At 35.7% G+C, this 24,086-nt stretch overlaps 1 protein-coding gene and 1 long non-coding RNA gene across 2 annotated transcripts in view; both read left to right on the top strand.

Annotated features, from left to right (window-relative positions):
* Nucleotides 1-24,086, top strand: part of LOC136824902 (uncharacterized) — a 366,918-nt gene that overhangs the window by 300,067 nt on the left and 42,765 nt on the right. The window lies entirely within an intron of this gene.
* On the top strand, nucleotides 627-22,976 carry LOC136824881 (uncharacterized). The gene is made up of 10 exons (XM_067080860.1): nucleotides 627-711; nucleotides 15,323-15,508; nucleotides 16,203-16,346; nucleotides 16,679-16,808; nucleotides 17,489-17,710; nucleotides 18,470-18,667; nucleotides 19,298-19,512; nucleotides 20,300-20,621; nucleotides 21,046-21,518; nucleotides 22,044-22,976. The coding sequence occupies exons 2-10, from the start codon at nucleotides 15,332-15,334 to the stop codon at nucleotides 22,701-22,703; spliced, it is 2,541 nt and encodes an 846-aa protein (XP_066936961.1). The 5' UTR covers nucleotides 627-711; nucleotides 15,323-15,331; the 3' UTR covers nucleotides 22,704-22,976.

Below are 24,086 nucleotides of genomic sequence, written 5' to 3'. Positions count from 1 at the left end.
AAAAGGGTTCAAGTTAGTATAATTTTTCAGAAATAAATGAAATTAAAATTAATTTCTCAAAAATGGTAGTGCTTTTAAATAGCTGGGAAGCAACTTTTTGACGGTTGTAAAAAAAAAGAAGCAAAACAAGAATTAGCGCACACTTAAAGTAAATGGACTATCCATGTACATTAGAACGAATGAAGTGTTGGCTATATACCTTGTTTTTCATAATATGATGGAATGATACACCCAAACAAAGTATACAAAGTGTACTGAGAACAATGGGATATCTAGATTCCAGACTTTCTAGTGCAATACCTTTACTGCGAGAGGAATGCGCATTGTCCATTGTTTTCTACACTGTAAATTTATCGGCTGAAAGAGCATATGGTTTGATTTTTCATTGGTTACGCCCATACCTTCTTTTCTAATTGGTTTAAAAACATCACATGATCTTCCTTTTAATTCTGATTGGCCAGTAAAACTCCTTCATAGCTAATCATTGAATGAACGGATATCACATGATCTTTTATAAAATGGTTTCCTGAATTTTCATTGGTTCAATAATCTCTATTGTAATATTGTCGTAATCTCTTTTCCTGACGTACATTTCAGATTACACGAACTGTTGCAATAAAAAGCAGGATACTTTATATTATAATTCAGACACTAGAAGAGACTTCACAATCGCACTGCTTCTCTACTGCTTATACAAGAGAGTAGAGAAAGGTAAGATGTCAATATTTTTCTATTTGTCATTTTTGATACGTTGAAAAATTTGTTGATAATAGCGAGGTAAAGCAAGAAGCTATCTATTACGTACGGAATCTATTACGTGAGTTTTTAGACTGGATCCGAGGCGTTTTAGCCTGATTCCTAAAGCTTCACGGCATAGAGAAAAAAGGTTAATATGAAACTTCTTGTCTATTCTTCAAAACAAGTCACACCGCTATGAGTCAACATTTTTGTAATATCATTTTTAATACGTTGAGAAAATTTAATGATATGAGACTTTTTATCTATTCTTCAGGCCCGGCGGAAGCAGGGAGGTCTGGGAGACTTCAGCCTCCGAACTTTTAAGCAAATGAGATTTTTTTATTAAATTCTTAGCAAATTTTATCTAATTTTGAGGCTTCAGCTTTCCCACTCTTACAGTTGCTCCGCTGGGACTGATCTTCAAAATAAGTTCCACCGCTATCAGTTTAAGTTTAAAAACCTCTTGTGAAATAAGGCTGATTTTTCATGAATAAAAAGATTGGGTATTTTTCGAAGTCTATGATTCTTTAAGACTCTACATGAAGGCGAATTGCGTTTCTTGAAACCCCTAGAGGGTGGCACTGACCCAGTGGGCACGCAACGTCTTTAGGACGTCTGAGCGACGTCCGTTATTCGTCCTTTCGTCTCTTTCCCGTCGCGGTCTTTAAAAGACGTCGCTGAGACGTCAATTATAGACGGTCTTAGTACGACGTCTTACCGACGTCCAGCAATGGTCCACTATAGACGATCGGAAAAAGTAAATTCGAAGTCAAAAGACTTGTTGTTCAATTAGATTTGCGGGTGTTATATATTATTTGAATTATTCTTTTTGAATAAACTTATACTTTTTCTCTAAGTCAAATCATAAAAATAAATTAAATGAAATAGGTTGACAAGATTCGTACGTTCTTTTTGTATTTATTATTTTTTTAGAGAAAGTATTTTTGTGTTTTTCCTTTAAACACAACCCCCGTCCAATTCACGATCGTCAGTTTCCGACGTCTTTCGACGTCTTTAGACGTCGAATAACAAAATCACAGCGCCGGGGAAGTCTGGGGCGAGAATATATAGACGGGGTTTTTGTAAATCCATTTTTGGCAAATTTATGAATTGGGAAGTAGTAAAAACAGCATAATTAAAAATAACTTTTGTTAAAAAGTTGTAATGAAATGATAAATATTAGTAAACATACAGAGTTAAAGCAATTAAGTTACTTTTTGTCATTAAACTTATTTTCTATTAACCCCCGGTTATGTTTTCTTCCGGCGCCAATTTTTCGACAGAGACTTTTTATGAACAAAGAATTTGTCGACGGCAATTGACTTTGAATTGGAAAATCACGACAACAACACTGAACACTCAAGCTGTCAAGGTAAATTTTTTCTTAGAATATAACTCTGTACTTTCACTTTCTTTCTCTCCTTTTGCTTGGAGTTGATTGAGTTGAACTTTTTCATTTAGTATTTTATACTGGGATTCATTGGTTTTGACTTATAGATTTTGGAATGGAGAAACTGCTTTTTTAATGGATGGAATTAGATTATCCATAGTTGGTGTACTGGCTATTACACACCCAAGCTTTTTATCCTGTATGCTGATATAAACAACCTTAATGCCTTTGGGAGACACTTGACACTTGAGGTAATCGATTAACTATCGATTAGATATCGATTTTAATAGATAATCGATTGATTAGTAACGTCTGGCTCAATGCGAGCGAGCACAGAAAAGTTTAATCGGTGCCAAATTGTTTTTGTCTGAAAGTGGCGACCAAATAGGCCACTATTTTCAGGGTGTTCTCGACAGTCTTTCTCCCCCTGCTTGCATGGAGTGGATAGCAGAATTTAAAAATCAGACTACATATTTGTTTCCTAAAAGAAGATTGCATTGTGCGCTTAGTACTTAGAGGACCCTGCCGACGCACCGGATTGTCCGGTGTATTTGTCCGGTGGCAAAAGTATCCTTTCGCTACACCGGACGCATTAAGTCCGGTGTCAGTCCGGTGTTGCATGCAGGAATTTTGGACGCCGGCCATTTATGAAACAAAAAATTAAGAAACACCGGACGCACCACTTGTCGGACTGGTCATGTCCGGTGTGTTTTGATTGTCCGGTGGGAAAAAATAGCCTTCTCCGACACCAGACATCCGACTTCCTTAAGTCCGGTGTAGAGATTGTCCGGTGGTAAAAAAAATTCTCATTTTACACCGGACTTTCACGTGTCCGGTGTTCGTTAAGTCCGGTGCGTCGGCAGGGTCCTGTACTTAGAAAAGATTTGTTGAACGGAACTTTTTGTCAAATTTGTCAAACATTTTTTGTTGACGAACTTTGTGGAATTTAATCGAATACTCACAATTTTAGCAACGTTTGTCGTTCGATTTAGTTCAACAAAGTTCAATTAGTTCAGTAATCAAACTGTTCTATTAATTATCATGTCTAGTTTTGAGTAGTCTATCAATGACATTAATACAGAATATAATTAATGTGAGCCTTTGGCAAGGAGAGGCTGAAAAAAAATTTCCAATCCAAAATGTTGAAGGGCATGGAGTTTATTTTCATACTAGAGGTATTGTTGAGTTAGAAAAAACATGTTTTGAAACTTTTTGGAGAATGTTCTTGGTGTAGCGATGGGGATGTGGTTTTTACCCATGCTCAACACTTTGTCTTCTGTTAAAAGCTGTGCTTCATTTTCAAATCTGCAACACCTCACCCTCACTCAAAGTTTTCTTAAAGTATAAATATAACTATCATTTAGTCAATTTCCACCCTATCCTTAACATATGTTCATATAAAGCTTTTTTCACATGCACGTAAAATTTTACTTTAGACCTTACAGAAAATCGTTTGTAATACACTACGTAAGCTTAAGGGGATTCCCCACCCTTCGAGGTCTTAAGTAAGATTTTACGTGCATGTGAAAAAAGCTTAAAAAGGGGTGTGATATTTTGTTAGAAACTTTCATGGAAATATATTTAAAAATCTATAATCAACGTCGAAATGTACAAATGTTTGTGTCTATGGGACTCGTGCGACCTGGGTGTGGTATTTAAGCAACATTTTAAATTTTGTGGAAGGCGTCTAAAGAAAACAAGCACTTTGTTTGTCATTCCATTTATAAAGGTAATCATGCCCAAGTTGCTATAATTTTAATTTCCCCCTAAGGCGAGACCAATTTGATTAGTTGTTTTACTGGCTCGACCGACCCTGAAATTCCAAAATCGAAATAAGAATAAAATTAATTTTGGTAGTATATTTTTATTTCAAGTGCTTTACAGACTGTCAAATTTCTCAAAATTTTGGTATAAATTCAAGCTTTATGTGTCTTTTTATTTTCTATTTCGCATTTTTGTAAAGATGTAGTAGTTTTTAGGTGAAACTCTACTTTTATTTTAGTTTTTTCACCGACCGACCGACCCTCTTTTTTGGGTAGCTTGGCCCGTGAAACAACAAATTAAATAATTCTTGTCTAACATTTTTTCTTAATTTCCCATGTTTTGAAAAGAAAAGCAGGAAAAACACAATCTCTCAACCAAAAAGTCTAAAACATTTATCCAAGTAACGTGAGATTTTTGAAGTGAATTCAGTTTTAAAGGCTTCTTAAATTTGAAAGAGATCCAGGTTCCCCAATTCTGAAGGAGCCCAAGTCTATTTCTTATGTAAAATGAATTTTTTTTGTTTTCCTGAATTTATGGTTCATTTACTTTATTTTGGTATATCTGATGTGTGCACCTAAAAAGTTGATATAAAATTTTACCACCTCTTAATAAAGGAGAAAAAAAACCCTTTAAATCACCTAATTATGTCAAAACGCCTTAAACTAAGAAGCTTAGTGTGGTAAAATATTTCAAGTCACTTTAAAGGTTTTAGTTTTACATAAGTGTTCCTATTTCATATCAGACACGTCATGTCTTATATCAGGCCGGTGTCTCCTATTGTTACTTAGTCTTTGATTTCGTGCTGAATAAACAAAAATTAGTTTTTCTTTTTTTCTTGCTGATCTTTTCTTCTTGCTGAACAACCTTGCTCCTTGTCAATTAAAATCACTCTTATTTAAAAACAAAATTTCAGATTGAAGGGAAGAATTTGTTTAGCAAAAATGGGCTCTTCCAGAAAAAGGTTTTACATGGGGGATGGAAGTCAATACTCAAGCTTCAATGGTCGTCGACGATGCTGGTCCATCAGATAATAGCATGATCTCGGATATCCAAGACGGTGATGTCAATATAGATACTGATGATGGTTCTGGTCTCGGTCTTGGTGTAGAAGTTAATGTTGGTCTTGGTCTAGGTGCTGTTCTTGGTGTTTCTTCTCCTTCTGATTTGACAAGTGATTCTGAATTTGCCACCTCCTCCTCTGAATCCGAAAGTGAGTGTTTAGATGATGAAAATGATGATGATGTGTTGTGTGAAAAATTGAAAAATTGGGCCATAAATAATAACTGCACCAGAGCTTGCATTAATGAAATTTTGGGAATCGTTGCAGAACTTGGTGGTGATGTTCCAAAGGACAGCAGGACCTTACTAAATACTCAAAGAGATGTACTTCAAACGCCAATGGGTGTTGGGCACTATATCTACATTGGCGTGGAAAACCGGATACGAAAACTATTAACTTACCACGACGAGCCACGTTCAACAGGGGGGGGTCATGCAGTTATTATATAAACACTATGACAATTACTACCGTGGTGGTATATAAACCAAAATTTGGGAAAACAGTTACTCCACCAGTGGATTAACTGCAACATGGGTGGTGCCTAAGCCCAAAATTGTCGATTTTGGTAGGATATGGTGTACTAAGTGAGCACATTTTTCAATTTTTCACTTAAAATTTTAGGTTTTTAAAAATTCCGGAATTAAAAAAATTCAAAACATTTTTTTCAAAAGTCAAAAAAAATCACAAAATTTTTTCTTCAATCAAGGCATGAAAGATATTTTAACAAACTTGGAAAATAATTGAGATATTTAACTCTTGAATGGTCATTAATAAGACGAACCCAGTAAAATGGTATCAAAAATGAGGAATTCAGTGAAAAATTGCCAAATTTGGCACTTTTGGGGGTGGTATACACCAATTTTGAGGGTAAAATCAGTTAGTACACTATGGAATAACTGCAAGGGTGGTGGTGTCTGTAGAAAATGTCCAAAATTGCAGTTACTCCACATAGTGTCAAGGAGTAACTGCAAGACCCCCCCCCTGCGTTCAATCGTTTTATTCATCAACATCGATGGACTCTCAATCTTCAAATCAAGTTCGATCAATCTTTGGCCAATTCTGATTCGATTTCACCCGTTCAAACCGATAGCGGTGGCATTTTATTGTGGTAAATCAAAGCCCCCATTTAATGAGTTTGTTCGAGATTTTGTTATTGAAACAAACCGTTTAATAACCAATGGTTTTGTTTTTAACGGCGTCCATAGATCAGTGTCTTTGTTTTGCTTCACTTGTGACGCTCCAGCACGTTCAGGGCTTAGAGGCACCATTCAACATACAGGCTATTATGCCTGTGAAAGGTGCTCTCTAAAGGGTAAAAGTGTTAGAAATCGGATTGTTTATGACAGGTGGGATCCTGAATCTGATCCTCCGATTGAAGAGCGTACAGATGAAGTTTTTCGTCAAAATGTATACGCCTTGCCCGATGACGATGGCAAGCGCCATCAGTTGGATGAGTCTGAACTTGTTGGCTTGGCAATTGACATTATCAGAGATTTTACACTGGACCCTATGCACTTGGTTTACCTTGGAGTGACTCGCCGTCTACTTTATTATCTAAAAGGTTCTTACAAGAAGATAAAAGCTGGAAAGTTATCTACTGCCTATCTGAATGCGAAATCTAGAAATCTTGATGATCTCAAATTACCATCTGATTTTGCCCGACAACCTCGAAGTATTTCGGATTTGGACAGATGGAAAGCCACTGAATTCAAATCGCTCCTCCTGTACACTGGTTTGGTTGTACTGCGGCCATATCTTTCCTCAGACGCTTGGAAACACTTTTTGAGCTTCTCTCTTGCAATCAGGTTACTAAGTGAAGAAGTTGATGCAATTCGTAATGCAAATTTGGATGTTGCAAAAGAACTTTTGAAATATTTTGTTCTTAATGCTCATATGTATTATGGTGAAACGTTTTGCGTCTTCAACGTGCATAATCTACTGCACCTTTCAAGCGATGTGTATTATTTCCAGCTACCATTGATTGCATTTTCCTGTTTTCCTTTCGAGAATCATTTACAAAAATTGAAACGCCTCGTCAGAGGAAAATCAAATATACTTAGCCAGATTGTGAAACGATCAGAAGAATTAGATGCTAGTTACTATCTCGATAAACCCGTGGCGATGAAAATCAAACCTGATGGAAAAAATTCATGCTTTTTAACTTCGCATCGTTTAGTTTTTGTGAAAAGGCAAGAAAATGGTGGTGCCTTCTTATGCAACACTTATACGTTATCAAATCTTTCCTCGTATTTCAATCTGATGGGTATCGACTCTAAATCAGTTGGTATATTTCTTTTGAAAGGAACTTTGCAAGCAGAGGAGCGACACTATAGTAAAGAAAGTTTCCTGAAAAAGTGTGTATGTTTACCGTATCGAAATGACTTTGTTGTAATTTCATTGATTTAGATGTCTTCCTGCAATAACGAGTCAAATTTTGAAACAGATTTAAAATTTTCTTTGAAATTGTTAGTAGTTTTTTCCAGAGTTATCATGGTTTACGGTCGTAGTGCTTGTACAAGTGTATACTCGTTAAAAGTTGGATTTTGGACTTTTTTAACTTCCAAACTTAATTATCGATATAAATTGTATAATTCACTTTTTTACAACCTCTTATAAAATGTTCATAAAATATCTAATTTCAGAATTTTATTCAAAAGTGTCGTAAAATTCGAAGTTATTCAAAATTCTATCAAAAAACCTTTAAGAAATCAAGTTTTTCGGACCTAGAGATTACACAATTATATTTAAGGTCGTGTATGCAAATTTTGTATCCACTGGTATAGACCTATTGTTACTTTGAATTCTTTGCAGTATTTTATTGTTTCCCAAATGTATTTCTTCTGCCTAAAAGTACCAAGCTTTATTTATTTGTAATTACTGTATGAAGAAAAAAAGTGTTTCTTTGAGCATTTTTATTATTTTAGAAAGTTTCATAGACTTTTGATTTTGAGACTTTTCAGGTTACGAACTATCGTGGTTTTCGTGAATCTTGACTTTTTTTGCGAATGTTAATCTCTCTCCAAATGCTACAGACGATAATGAACGTTTATGAAAGTAAGGCTTCCTAAAAAGTTGTCAGCAGTCAGTAAATCTCACGACCTACCGAAATCCTAATCTAATATTCTTAAACGAGTGCAATGAGAAAATGTTATCAATCTTTTTTTTTTTTCAGAATGGCATACGTATTAGTTAAATGTTTTGAAAATAACAAAATCGTCGAGGCCACCATTCCAAAGCATTGGATGGAAGGACATACGATGTGGTGGCCAGCACACAAAGCCAGACAATTGGCCATCAGTCTCGCTCCGCTAGACAAAAATTGGAAATCGTTTCCAGTCTGAGAAGTCAAGAGATCTAGTGGTTAGTAAATGTATTTTTAAACATGCATAGAAAATAATGCTTACATCATTGGTCCTTGCTTTCAGTATGAGCTTTTCTTTTTCCATTCAAACCTTGTTATTTCTCATTGAATTTTTATGGCTTTACACTTTATGAAATATAAAAGGAGAATTCCCGTTTTCGTGTAGTGGATCGATGTCTTGAGCAAATGGCCAAATATTTAAATCTGGGCTAAAGCTTGTATAATTTCCCATCTTATCTTAAGATAAAGTTTAATATTCTATTTAAGACAACTTTGAAGAATTGGAGACTGGATCATACACAACTACGGAAGCTGAAGACAGTCCCGTTAAGAAGAAGCCAAGTCGTAAGTGCTAAATAATTTTTTTCTTAAGTTAATACGGGGTTGAGGGTTGAGCAGACCGTTATTATACCCTAGTTCCTTCTTTTATCATTTTCCTACGGCTACTTCAGATCTCAAATTTGATTTTCAAATTTGACAGTTTCGAATTCTATACATTGACGCCATTGGGCTCTTCCAGAAAAAAATATTACATGAGGGGTGGAGGATATAACAATTTTTAGTGATTTACCCCCCGGACAGGGTGACTTTTGGCCCCTCAGACAATAGTTTTTACTCCCCGGACAAGCATCTTCTGACCCCCCGGACACACCAAATTACCCCCAGACAGAGCAAATTTACACCCCGGACAAGGCAAATTTTGATGATTTTTTGCTACCCCCGGACAATATATACTCCACCCCCCATGTAAATTTTTTTTCTGGAAGAGCCTATTGCTATGAATACGCAATTTCGATGACAGCTCATTTTATGATGAAGCATTTCTCGTCTACTTTATAGACCAAGAAAGAAATACAAGTCAACCTCAATTTGCGATTGAAAGTTCTTTGCCTTCGCTACCAGGTGCAGCCACAGGTGATTATTTGTGTGAAATTCTTTTTGCCTTATACCTCCATTGCTTGGTATCAGATTCGGTACCATAAAAAAGATCGTTAAGTTTGCAACACTAAATTCGATTCTTCTCAAATTGTAAATTTTATTTGATTTGCCACTTATATCACTTTAGTATCGTCCAAACAAACAGTTGAAGAAAATTCTTTCCAGCTTCGCTCTCCTGTTTTGGGCAAAGGTAACCATTACACCTTTTTTTTATATATTGTAAAATTATAATCTTTTAAAAATCTTGAATGGAAATTTCATCCAACATTATCTGGAGAGGAGATGGGTACTGTAGTGTCACTAGAGTTTGAAAATGGTCCCTCTCAAGTATATTTTAACCTTAAAAATTAGTGAATCTGTGGAGATATTTTGAGATCCTGATATACTTTATCTCTTTTAAAAGGTTGCTTTTTCGGACTAGTAATAGGAATTAAAAGCAAGTTTAAGCTGAAGAGAACACTCCTTAAATTCATTTTTTTTATTTTTCGTTTTAGTAACAACCAAGGGAAAACCAAGGGGAAATACAAGTCTAGTGTCTCCTGTTTACAACAAATGTAAGTTTTATAGTAGATCTTTAAAAGTTATAAAGGTTTAAAGTTAACGGGCCAAAGGTATACCTTAACGAATTAGTTGTTGTAAAAGTGATGTAATGTAAAAAATGCATTGTAGGGGCTCAGATCCTTGAATTACTTCTTAAATTGGAATGCCGATCGCTTCTTTTAGTTCAATTTTTTTTGCATAGGTTAGATATCAATAGAAAGAAATTCTTTTGTTCTAGCCAATATATCACAAATGGTCAGATCGAGTTTTTCGCCCACGACAGAGCAACCCGGTAATGCCAATAATGCATTCATTCCAATCCTTCCTGGATTCAATGCACAAGGTATAATGTCTTGAGATATTTTAAGCTAATTGTGTACATACAATAATTATTTTTAGATAAAGTAAGATTTTGAATGCTTTCTGCAATAGGAACACCCAGATATTTCCACATTTGTAGTTACTCTATGCTATATTAAAATACGTTAAATTACGTTTCGGTTCGTGAAGAATATATACATTTCCATGACACTGATAGTTTAAATATTCCTCTCTAGGTGATCAATCGTTGATTTCGACGACAATGTCATCGCCCGTTCGGCAAACATCAAAATACCCAAGTGCTGGTGGTCATAACTTTAAAGAAATGAATAATAAACGTAAGTTCGTAATAAAGTTCTTTGATACAAGTCCTTTTACCTGCTTTCTTAAATCTCTCCCTCTCTAACTTGTTTGGAGCTATCCCGATGTCATACCACACAGTGCTTATCTAATTAATATAACGTTAGATGAACGCTAAAACACGAACTAGTGAAAAAGTGTGTACATCAAATTAGTAATTGCATCATTGTACTTTCATTTTCAGATTTTCAATATACGATCATGATGGAGTTTCAACGACTGAGTCAGAATCAAGATCGTATACTAAGTCTACTCCAGAATTCAAACATGGACACCGAAGAAAGCGATGATACAGGAGATCAAATCCTTGTGGCAAGTTCCTCAATGGAAGAATTCAAAAAAGAGGAATTAGAGCTAAAGCAGAGCAGCAAAAAACGAAAGATTAAGGTACGGCTCAGACTTGTTATACCAACCTTATTCCTTATGAGGATAATTTGAAGTATACACCTCGATTTTCTTGCATCCACGGCAAGGACCCGTCGTTTATTAGTTTTTGAAAACATCTTCAGCTGTCAATTGCAAGGTCTCTCATTTTGTTGGTACATAGATAGCCTGATTTTAGTCCATATTTCTTTGGAGGTATTAACAAGATATAATTTTCAACCCAAACTAACGTGTCTATTAAATGTGGTTTATCATCAGGCACCTTAATTTATCTTGGTAATCAATGCTCTTTTTATAAGCATAGTATTTTTATACTATAGCTCAAATTTGCAAAAGAAAATTATGATGCTAAGCTTAGCTCAAAGGTGGGAAATTCATCATTCAAATGAGATATTTTCTGTTTAAGTAGAAAAGAAAAATTGTAAATAGAAAACTTTTGACCTTTTTATCTGGGAAAATGAAAATCAGCCAAAATTGGCGATGTTTTGAAATATAATATGATATCATACAATCAGCACATGGGGTATCCCTACATTTCAAACATTTTTTTTTTGAATAGAAAGGTTCGCCCACCCATGTATGGACTTTTAATGGAACAGCTCATGATACTCAAATCACAATAATGCAACAATGAAACACAAATGCAAAAACCTATAACATTCAAAAATCATTTAGAATGGGGCAGCAGAATAAACTGAAACTAGTTTTGGAATATCTTTAGTCGAACGACGAATTAAAGATTGTCTTAAAGAGCATTATTAGATCTTGTGATACAAACACAGCTGTTTTTTGTACTTATAGAAGTGGTAGTCTGACACAGTGCTCTTTTTCGGGACACTCTGTAATTGGAAACCATGATGATTATTACTGAATACCGCCTTTCAAAGTCTTTATTCTCATTTTATATATTGTAGTGCCGTAGCAACTTGGGGGCACAGGGGGGGGGGCTATGCCCCTCAATAATAAAAAAAAAATCATTTTTTTGCAAAATGCAAAGTTTTCTTTTTTAATTTGTCATAATCGTCACGATTGAGTGCATTTTCAAGCAATCTAGAGCTCAAATTTTCAAAATTTTCCCCCTCGGGCCAAACCATGCTTGGCCTTCACGGTGTCACTAGACTTCAGCCCCCCCCCCCCAATATGGAAATCTTCCTACGTCAAAGTATTGTTGTTACAAGAGTGCTTATCGATCATGAATTTATTTTAACATTTTAAATCTCTTTAACTTGTTTAACTTCTAAATTTTGAAATAAATTCATTCTCATTTTAACGTTTTAGATGCCTTACAAGAAAAGTATAAAGACAACGATTTGGATTGGATGATAGGTGACATTATGAAACATGCTCCTAAAGAAAAGAAGCGAAAAGAGCAACACAAAAGTAATGGGAAAGAAAAGAAACGAATGATTCAAGATAGTGGTGCGTATGGAGGTGGTGCTTGCGGTAATGGCAGAGATGATAATGATAGTAGTGATGATGATTGATTTTTAGATAAGGATAAGAATAACCAGAGATTTATTAGTCAATTCCAAATTTGATTTAACATCTCTTTCTTGTTGATAGATTTCTATACTCTGACGATGACGTCTTGTAGTGAAGGTCGAATATACAGATTTTAACAGACATGAAGTTTCAGCTTATTCTTTTCATCATGAAGATCAATCGTTTATTTAATTTGTCCATATAATAAAATTAAAAGGGTAATTAGATGATAAGAGATATTTGGACTGTAGATTTCAACACCCCTGTCTCACAGGCCCGGTGGAACTTTTTCCTCAGTGAGGATAAAAATTATATATATATATTGTTGTATTTATATTGTCTTTTTGTTTTGTGAGTTTTGTCTTTATTGTTTCCATTTTGAGTACACGTTTTTTTTTATTAGAACCTAGTTTATAAGAACATATAGGCTGAAATTCGTCGAAAAATTAAGAACATCTTAAGAACATGCCCAGCCTCAGTTTGGAAAAAAATGACAAGAAACTACAATTTTTTCCTCTTTTTAAGCAGTTTTAACCGAATTTAGGGGTGGATCTTCAAAAGTCGAGAGTCAAATATTGTCCAAATTTTGCCAAATTTAAGTGCTCTTTATTTTGTATCATATTGTCGATTTAGAGTAGTCTGAAAATTTAAGAACGCATCTAAGAACATTTCAGGCTGAAAATTGCTAAAAAATAAGCACATCCAGGCTCAGCCAAATTTTAGGTGTTCTAATAAAAAAAAAACGTGTAGTTGAAGGTTTACTTCTTGACTATATAAATTATATCGCGATCCCGATAGGGATAAAAATTCTATTGTTCCAAGTTTAAACGATCCAGTGGGGATGGTTTGGAGTGCAATTTTTAAATATTGAGTCTCGAGTTGAGATGAAATAAAAGTCAATTTCCCAGTGGGGCTGAAATTTCAGGATATTTTCCCACCGGAGACGAAATTTTTGCCAAATTTTCAGTGGGGCTGGGGTCCCAGCCGGACTGTCAAACAGGGGTGTATTCATTTTATGGTCCCGAGAAAAATCTTGAAATATAGCCCTAAGGATTTTCCAAAGACGAGGTATTCAAGCTGATTCAAGTCAAATTACAAGTTTTTCACATGTAGAATTCTTTTTATTCATTGATGTATATAATAAAGTAGATTTTTCCTACATAATTTATTCGAAGAAATATATTTTTATCTACATTTCAATTGTATTTTCTGTAAATTTCTTGTAAATTGTTATTTATATATTTTTTCATTCAGATTCAAATCCTATTTTATTGAAACATATAGAAACAAAAAGAGAAAAAAGGTGTATATTCATATGTTTGTGAATTTCATTACCATGAAAAACTTCTACTAATTGACAAAACAGACAGAGATATTTATAAGCAATAATGAAAACGAAAAGAAATTGTTTCATTGAGTAATTGTTCCAAAATGCTAAGGTCTATTCTCGTCCGCTATGGACTCCAAATTTAACATTTGGACGTCGAAACGACGTCCAATGGACGTCGAATAGAAGTCGAATCAAACAATTCCCGTCCAAACTTAGTCGGAATACCGTCCACTTCGGACGTCATTATGAGACGAAAAAAGACGGACGAAAAGCGTTTCATTTTGACGTCTCCATGACGTCTGGAGAACGTCGAACTTGGACGACGTTTCGTCGAAAAAAGACCATATTTCGACGTCTTCTGGACGTCCTGTGCCCACTGGGGAGGAAAAAGTGGGAACGGGGACGTGCCGCTGGTCTAGGTCCCTTTTTTAGGCTCTGAAGATATCTGACAGGGTCCTAAATCTACTAATTTTCAAGATGTGTATCTGACAGGGTCACCTTTTTACCAAAAATTCATATCTGACATGGTCAACTTTTCGAGCTCCAGCGGCACGTCCTCGTCGGCCGTCAAGGTCGGTGTCCCTCCGCCCGGGATTGAAACCACATGGACAATTGCTTTGATCTCCTCCCTGCGGGAAATACGGTCAAAAGATTATCCCCGAGAATACTAGTCTGGAGATCCATACTCGCTAACCAAAACTTTCACCACACAAGCAAAAATCCTATCAGAAGCTACTCAGCGAAAGTATGGTATTTATGACCCAGTTTGAATTTGTTTACATTTCGTTTGAGTTTCGTGCCGTTGATAAGATAGCCAATCAGATTCCCGCACTTCCAACCAAAACAATAATATCACGTGGTTTCAACAATTGTTTAACAGCCAATAGTATACTGCGCCATGATCCAGTATCTTCATTGACCACTACTGTCTTTCCTCTGTTTTTCCGTTAAGTCTGGTACACACGTCGAATTATTTTTGTATAGCAGACAGTATAGGCCAAGCCTCTAAGCTATGAATATATCTAATAAAATCCACATGTTAAAAAGACAATTTTTGAAATCCCAACCAAATTTTCAAGATGTGTAACACTGACTTTTAGACGTAGATATAAAAGTATATTGATGACGAGCAAATGCAAAAACTACACACCCCTGTATCGCAGACCCGATGGGAGCCCTTTAACCTGGGAAAATTAACCGAAAACGTCACGAGGAAAATGTGATAACACCTTTGTAATCTTTTTTCCAGTCTTACTTTAATTTTAAAAGCCTCCACGGGATTTCAGAGCTCCAAACAATAGAATTTGTGATCCCAACTCATTGAAAAGAAGAATGCAATATTCATCTAATGTTTCAAGCTCACCCAAATAAAGACTTATAGGCATGCGTAATTTATCGTTAATTAAACCGCTATTGTTAAATAGCGTAAAGTACAAAAAGTAATGAATATGTAAGGATGGTATTCACTGACCAAGGTCGGGGTTTGGGATAGTGAAATATGTCGTTCTTTGATAGTTAGGGTTTTAGTTAGATGAACGTTAGATGAACTTGCTCTTATAGGCATTTAGCTCCTCTGATTTTATCCTAAATGGCTAAAAAGCTCTGGCCGGTTCACTTATGTACGAGATCAATTCAATCATTTTTATTTTTCAGAACGTGATCATGGCTTCTGTAGCAAAGATTTTGATCTTGTTAGCTCTGGTACAAATTTGCACCTCATTGACGGAAGGGGAGCAACAAAGGTTGGATTATTTCGATACTGTAATCAACAAATTGAGGACAAAGCTTGCACATTTGAAAGGAAATTTGACGGCCAGAGCCAGTTCTTTGAACAGTGAGGTAGGTATTGATTCTTTTTACTCAGGAAGCATTTATCTTGACCCAGCTGGCACACAACGTTGTTTTAACGTTCAAATAACGTTATTTGGACGTTATGAATGCCACATGGACGTTGTTTTGACGTTGTGTGCCGTCTGGGGACGGTCGATTTGAAAATTGGACACTGTGATACATGGCCCCCGTCAACGGGGGGGGGGGGCACTTTTTGGTAGAGCATATCATACGTTTTTAAGAGTTACTATTTTAAGCTGGTGTGAGACCAAATCAAACAACAAAAACTATTGTATTCTCCCCAATTAGATATCGTTTTAAGGTGTTTTGAGGGTGTAAAACGTGAAAAATTTTCTTCGTCGCCCAACCATGGTGGCCCGCATACTCAAAATGGCTCGCCGGGGCCCATGTGATATTTAGATTAACTTTAATGAAAGACAAATCTTTATGGACTTCATTGTACGAAGCCTTGACCGTGAAAGTACTAAACTCGCAGAAAATGTCGAGCATATAAAACAATCTTTTATAGAGTTAAAGTATCTCTCAAATCCCTATAAAGAAAGTCTATTTTGGCTATTTTTGATTATTTTTGCTGGCAATTTTTACCCCTCCTTCACGGGGCTGTAACTTTTTTTCTAAGGAAATTACGAATTTTGTGAGCCTGGTCAGTATTTTTAAAGAAAAACAATTACTTATTTTTCAGATAACCAAACAATACCAGTCTATTGAAAAAGACATCGGCACGCATACATCGAATATCAAAGAACGAAAGAAGAATGTCGTAAAAAACATCAATAAATTGTTTGGAAGAACAACCAGAGACTATGTGAAAAATGTCAAAAATAAGGTATAAACTTTATGTCATACAGACTTCTTCTTCTCAATGGAGAATATCAACCAAAAAATGGTTCCTATAATCCAATAAACCTTTTCGACAGTAGTCGCGAGGGCAGGCGCGTGCAACTTTATTATTTGATATACCACCCTTACCTCAATCCAATCCCAAGACTGGGACGGTTTTAGTGTGGTAAACGGACAAAAAACTGCCAGCGCGGAAATTGCCGCTGCAGTCAAATAGGTGTATAGATTTAGCTATCTCAAAACCATTAGCAAATAAAACTGTCTCATTTAAATAGATTGAAATGGATTGAAAAAGCAGTTTAATCTTTCATTTTCAAGGCTACTCAAATCATCAACAAACGCTATATTGATCAATACAACAAAGCCAAAACTCAACGAGACACTATCACCAGAGATCTTGTTAACAATATTTGGCCACGCCAGAAGAACGTTTCTGATACTCTCTATGGTAAAATCATTTTTTATTATCGAAATTTTTAAAGTAATCTAGAGTCGTGAAAAGGTGTGAAGCACATGTAGTTAAGAGAGTTAAAGGATAAGACTATCAACATATAGGCTTTGTTGCTATCACCACATTCAGCCCTATTTTTCAACTTGTTTGTATTTTTGATTTTTGCACTATACCACATTCTACCAGGACCTTATTTTCTTCAACTTAATTCATTGTCTTCATTTTGGACGATTTTGAACTTTCCTTTACAAAGAAATTATCATAATATCTAACGCAGGGTTATCTTTTCAACGAGCAAAAACTTACAATATAACTCAAAATTAATTAGATTCTGGGATTATATATCTAATTGATAATAAGAGAAGAGACAGCGACCAAAATTGGACCATCTAAACCGGAGCTAGGTTCTTCAATCTTTACAAATCTTTATCCGAAAGATATGGGAATTAGTCCACGAGGAATTTCGACTCAATGACCTTAATGAATTTACAATTAAGCATTAGAAACCAACGTTTATGTCTATGTAAAAATTGTCTACATTGATGGTGTCGGATTTATTTAAGATGTATTATTTTTGGTAGTAAATAGATTGACTACCTTAAATCTAATGTCTACTTGTCAACAATAAATAACAATCATAAACAAACAAACAAATGACAAATCTCTTACTCTGTCAGGTACGTACAACAAATTTGGCCATAGACGTGCAACCAACCAAACACTGGCAGAGCTTGGCAACTTGATCACCGAAAAGAAAGGTGAATCCGCATCTGACCTCAACAGTATTGGTGGTGATTTATATCTTGCAACTCGTCAAATGCAATTGCAACAATTCCAAGAATTAGAGAAAGCAAGATCAGATGGTTATTCAGGAATTAAACAGTTGAAGACAACAACAGGTATTCTATATTGTAATATTTCTTCTGTACATCGAGAAATACAAATCAAACTTACAATTCCCAAGAAACGCTATTTAGAAATTGTAAGCTAGTTCAATATTTCTCGATATTCTACTGTAATATTTATATCAATGCATTTTTCTACATATCTATACACAGGCACGTGTGTCCTTCTCAGGACTTTCAGTGTGAAGCTCGGGTAAGCGGAAATAGACTACCGTTGTTTCATCATCGTTTCTTAATAGAATCTATAGAGTGCTTATAAAACTATAGAGAGTATTAACTATCTTTTTTCATATACCTATGGCAAGTAAAAGATACTTTGTTTTTGGTGATGCATTTTTTAAGAACTTGTACCTAAATAGCACGTGACTCATTCTCTTTTTTGAATCTGCTTAACTGCAACCATGTGTTAAAAAAAATTTGGCAGCTCGCCCCTCACATTTTTATAACTCTTAACAAAGCAACTCCTCCGATATTTAAAAGAATAGTCAGATTTTTTAAGATTTTTAACATGTCGATTCTTCCTTATATTTATTGTCTTGAGCAATAACCCAAAATATTTATTTTCTGAAGTTGAGATATCTAAGTCGCAGGTGGTTTTACAAGATATTTAGCGAGAGAACAATAGAACCATGTAAGGACCCATTTTTAGAAATTTCAAATTATGGTATCTCGATTTTGGAAAATAGTTAGATAGAAATATTTAGAGGTTTCACTCAAAACCTTTTAATTATCTGTTTGCTTTTCAATATACAGTCGGAGGAAGAAACTACTTCGTAGCAGACCACAAAGACTGGGGAGTAGCCGGTATCAATGACAATCACAAAGAAGAAAATAATGTACTTGGTGTTGCTCCTTTTGCTGCCGTCCTTAATGGCATCGAGTTTCGAGAAAGCACATCTTCATATTCACTCAGAGAACCATCCATGGATGGATCTTTTGAAGGAAGTAAAGGTATGTTTTAAGTTTTGAGGTTCATTTTGACACCCCCTTCTAACAGACCCGATAGGATTTTTTTAGCCAGTGGGGATAAAAATAACGGATTAAAACTGGATGGGGATTAATATTCCCAATATTATTTGGCTGGGGATTTCAATTTCTTTGCTGATGGGAAAAATAGCATAATATTTTGCTCTGAGGATTAGTTTATTCGATTACTTTCAGTTGGAACAAAAAATGAAGGATAATCTTCCACCAGGGACAATATCCTGGCCAATCTTTCCTGGGAAGGGTTACCAGTGAGTCTGTGAGAAAGGGGGTGTATTGTGGGGGTGTAAACCCTTCGTTGGCACACTGTTTTTTTTAACTAACACTACTGTTTTGTCCATTTCTTTCGATAAAAATCAGACTTAACACTTCTAAATTCTGACTTTTAAACTGCTTTCAGCCGAAAAGCTGGAAAATATTAATATTCAATCGAAATAGAAAAAGGGTTTTTGGACTGGAAATGTTTTGGAAGAGTTGAGAAAATCAACGTGGTTAGGTTTAAGTATATTTCATTTTCAATTCTTTTCAGCTATAAAACCAAATGCATTTGAATTGATGTATTCTGCTTTCGGACTAAAATAAATAATCTCACTTTAGCCATTCCCAATCCACCGGTGCCATCAGACGTTCTTGGTGAACCAACTGTCGATGGTCAAATCATAAAGATGAAGAAATGGTTGACTGATTTCCAACACGGTGACAAATCAAGAGATTTATATCCGTATTTCACACCAGTGTTGTCTTACGTGGAAGGATCATGGCGGAAAATGAACGGCGACTCAGATAAAATTATGGGCACAGATGAGGCAAAGGTAAAATCTAACTAACTTTGTTTGTTACCATTAAGTGTCACTCGCATTATACGAGATAACCCCATTTTTTCTGTTTTTTCGGCCCTGTACCAGAAGTTTTGAGCCTAGGAGCACCATATTCCATACTGTCCTGTTTTTTACCCCCCCCCCCCAAATAAAAGTCCAGAATTGCATTTGTACGTGCATTTAAAATCAAATGATATTTAAAAAGTTGAAGTTACAGATGGCACTTAATGAGTTAAGCGTTCAATGTATTTTGTCCATTTTGACTGGGGAGTCAACTTTTCTTTATATGTTTAGGTTGTTAAGATTTTAAATTTCATGTAAGAAAAAACAAAACAAAGTCATACACAAATAGTCTTGAAGTGTGAGTGAGTCATGGGCATTATCCTGCAATAAATATTATTATCATAATATTTGAGAAAAAAGGGATATTCCTAAAAAATCTTATAAACCACGATTTAGGTTGGAAGGGTAGAGTTTTAACTCTGGGTTTTAACGCTAGACTTAAGATTAAGGATCCAACAGTTCCAGAATGGTCCAATAGGGCTCAGAATATAGCCTGGAAGTCTATAAATCCCTCCCGAATTGAAATACTTGAATGAATTTATCAATTATCCCAAAAGTGACTTTCTCCCCCGAACTTTAAATAGCTAAAAACGAGGAATTAACCAAAATTCTCAATACATTTTGACGAGGTTTTACTGATAGTTGTCGTGAAAGGTCTGTTTTGACTTCAAATCTGTAAAAAATTTAAATAAATTGAAATCGTCCATATTTTTTTCAGGTTGTATTCGATTCTGAGACTGGCTCACACACATTAACAGATTCATACAGTCCTGTCACCGTATTCGGTTATACCAAAGATGACAACGATGTCGAACATCCACAATACGCTAAATTCAAGACCAGAATTGCCAGTAAAATCATCTCCAGAACTGCCAGCGTGGATCCTATGAAATTCAAACCTAAATCAGATATAGTGTCTTTGATTAGACATTACAATGACATGGCAAATTTGCTGCATTCACCGGCAGCTGATTTCGATCTTCAGTATCTGACAGCTGATGGAGAACCGTCTGAGAGGAAACAATTCTTCACATATCTTGGTAAAGCCCCTTATTCACGTCCTTTCGACTTTTCAATCGTACTCCTACGTTTTACATAATTGTTAATTACACCACTGTTTCACAGACCCGGTGGGTTCACCGTTCCCCGTCGGGCAAAATATTAATTTGCATATAAATTTGCAGTTTCAGCCTCTAGGAAACTGACTTTCATTTCATTCCCATTTACATCTTTGAAATTTAATGTAAAAAATTGCACACCAAAACCATCCAACTGGATCTTTTTAGCTTGGAACAATAGAATTTTTATAATATTTTAATTTATATTGGGATTTAGATAAAAAATTTACCATCGCTATGGGAAAAAATTCAACTAAAGCTGTGAGAAAGAAACGTTTATACCGACTCTGTCTATGTATCTAAGAATATTTTACACAAACTACAGTATACCAATTTCTTATCTTAGATCGATTAATGGAAGAGATTCCAGGCAGCAACAACGACAACAGTAAAATTGACGGTGAAGGATTTGACAACATGGTGCTTCTCAGTGCAAATCCGTCATTTGTCGGTGAAAGGTTAGACACAAGCAGATATCATCGATCTTACAAATTAGCCGAAAAAGACGCAATGGGTGTCGAGACAACTCAACGATCATTTTCCGATCGTTTGTACGTTGCTATGAACGACCAAGACGACGTCGTCGGATTGACGCTTAATTACGTGTCGGGAAAAGGCGATGACCAGACTGAAAAAACAGTCAGTGTTAAAGTCTCTTATGCGTTACCGCTGGAAGTGGTCTTCCTGACACCATTAGCTGAATGGAATCCTTATAATATCCCTCATAAAGATGATTGCGATGATGTTCGAGGATCGGGAACTGTTAAAGATCCATTCGATGCGTCATGTCCCGAACGATTCTTTAGAACTCCACAAAAGGTAACTTTTTTTGGGGGGATCTTATGTTTATGTTTATGTTTCTTTTCTTTAAAGTTGATGCAAAGTAGTACAATGTGTACTTAGCTCGAAGCTAATCAATATCAACTTTATTTCCTGCTCTAACTAAGAGATAGTAGACCAGACAGTAGACTTTGAAAGGGATAGACATGTTCACATCGTACAATATATTAATTGGGAATTTCGAATAAACAATTAAGAATTTTTTTTGATATACATTCACGCAAAATGAAAAACATGTCACCATCGCATCATCTCTTCAAGTTTGCCATTAATTTTATAGCTTTTTTGTCTCGAACGCTTCTTCAGAACTCCTCAAAAGATAATTATTTATCGGTTTTTTGAATCTTGCATGTAAAACCCTACCAGACTATAACCTACCATGATAAAAAACAGTGCACCCTCCCTTCAAATTTGCCATAAATCTTTTAGCTTTTTTTAATTTTATAGTTTTAATAAATGTAAGATTATGTCATCAATACATAACACATGCTCGTTTCCTTCCAGGTCTTTACAAACGCAACACAATGCGGCGGAGTGTTATTCGGTGAGGAAGCCTACCATTACCTTACACCAAAAGGTGAGAAAGTCTGCTTAGTTGCGTCCGGAATACGTACCGTTATACCACCGGTACACGTCCAACATCTCGGTATCCGGCAACGTTTCCCGATAGCACCCGTCTATAAGGACGGAGCTGCTGCTGGAAAGAAATTAGATGCTATGGAGGATAGTATTAGCATCAATATCAAGAATCTGGTCTCAAAAGTCTCCTTCCAAACGGGTGTTTCCACAAAGATTGGCTTCAACGAACACAGCCATCATTTACGTCTTACAATGGATCAATACAAATCCTTACAAAGTGGTGAAGAAGTCAAAGTGACCACTGTTGAGGATATCACTAGTGGTCATCAACATATTGTTACTCTTAAATATGAGTATGGAAAATACACTATCGTTGGTTGCGATAGTGCATCTCCCTCAGCCAATCATTTCTGCTTTGATGGTCACGTGGCTAACGTCTTCCTAGCTGGTGAAGCATTCAAACCAGGGTTCTCAGGCTATGGTTATGGATATGGGTACGGCTATGGTTACGGCTACGGCTACGGTTATGGTTACGGTTACGGTTACGGTTATGGCTACGGATATGGATACTCATCTGGACGTTAATTTGTATTAGAATTGTCAGTTGACGCTCTCTAAGTCGATTCGATTTCATTGGATAATGGAGCGTATCGAATAGTAGAGCATTGTTAACTTTCAATATTATCGAATAATGGAGAATACCAAATGATAGAACATCGAATTACAGAGCATCAGCTGTATTAACAAGACTATGTAAGAAATTGCACGCCTTTTTATATCAAACACATTGTTAGATTTCCCTAATAAGCTACAGTATTGTATTTTGTTATACTCAATTATCAATTGTAACTTTCCCAGCGTGCAACCCGTGGATTATTATCTTTTTTGAACAAAGTAATGAGTTTTCTGTTCATGGGGCAAGTTTAACACGCAAAACCAATGATATCATTGAAAAGTACAAGAAACAGCTTTCAAGAACGTTAAGTTTCAAACCCGAAGGGCTATAGGCGAGACTCCTGTATGGGAAATGAAACCACTTATTTCCCATCCAGAACGCCCACGCGTGCCGTAGTTTTTACACAAACGCCGGATGGAAACTAAGATCTATCGCTAGATTTCAAAAAATGTACTCCTCCTCGGGTAAATTAATGCATGTCCAAATTTTCGTTAATTCTTCGGACCCATCATCACCCCTCCTAGCATAATAAGTTATACCTTTAAAGAAGCGCATTACGATGTAGAACATGAAAATCGGTGTTACTTAAATTTAGGTTTTGCCAATTTTGCGAAAAACCGCATAAACCAAAAAATGCTGACGTCAGCAAAACTTGTTTTTTAAATAACTCCAGTTTGCCTAATGGTATGAACATGAAATTTGGACCAAAGCTGTACATTATTAAGAGGATCATTATGAAAAAAATCTTTTTTGAAATTTTGCTGATGTCTGCACTTTATTGCAAATTTTCGTATTTTGCTGATTTCTGCTGACGTCAGCAAAATTTGAAAAAAATGATTATGCAAAAATGTTTTTATTACTGATATGCAACTTTGGTCCAAATTTCATGTTTATACCATTAGCCAAACTGGAGTTATTTAAAAAACAAGTTTTGCTGACGTCAGCATTTTTTGGTTTTTGCGGTTTTTCGCAAAATTGGCAAAACCTAAATTTAAGTAACACCGATTTTCATGTTCTACATCGTAATGCGCTTCTTTAAAGGTATAATTTATTATGCTAGGAGGGGTGATGATGGGTCCGAAGAATTAACGAAAATTTGGACACGCATTAATTTACCCGAGTCCAAAACAAAGGACCCGCTAGATACAATACGTCGTCATGATTACGGCGCGTTCTATGTGCATTTTGTTTGGGATAGTTAAAGTTTCGCATCTAGCCCTTCGGGCTTGAAACTCAATGGTACACACTACTATATTAGTCACGCAAATCGTTTTGCTATTTGGGATAGAGGA

This window comes from Clytia hemisphaerica, unplaced genomic scaffold (genome assembly GCF_902728285.1).
Source record: "Clytia hemisphaerica strain Z4C2 unplaced genomic scaffold, Clytia hemisphaerica genome assembly, whole genome shotgun sequence".
Classification (NCBI taxonomy): Eukaryota; Metazoa; Cnidaria; class Hydrozoa; order Leptothecata; family Clytiidae; genus Clytia; species Clytia hemisphaerica.
The sequence above is the reverse complement of the archived record's forward strand: the minus strand, read 5'-3'. Positions and strand labels throughout refer to the sequence as shown.

What these genes read in the sequence shown, in the direction of transcription:
- LOC136824881 (XM_067080860.1), top strand. Translation starts at nt 15,332, where the DNA reads ATGGCTTCTGTAGCAAAGATTTTGATCTTGTTAGCTCTGGTACAAATT. An exon ending in ACAGTTGAAGACAACAACAG is followed by an intron (nt 17,711 to 18,469) that starts GTATTCTATATT and finishes TTCAATATACAG; the next exon opens with TCGGAGGAAGAAACTACTTC. An exon ending in ACAATTCTTCACATATCTTG is followed by an intron (nt 20,622 to 21,045) that starts GTAAAGCCCCTT and finishes TTCTTATCTTAG; the next exon opens with ATCGATTAATGGAAGAGATT.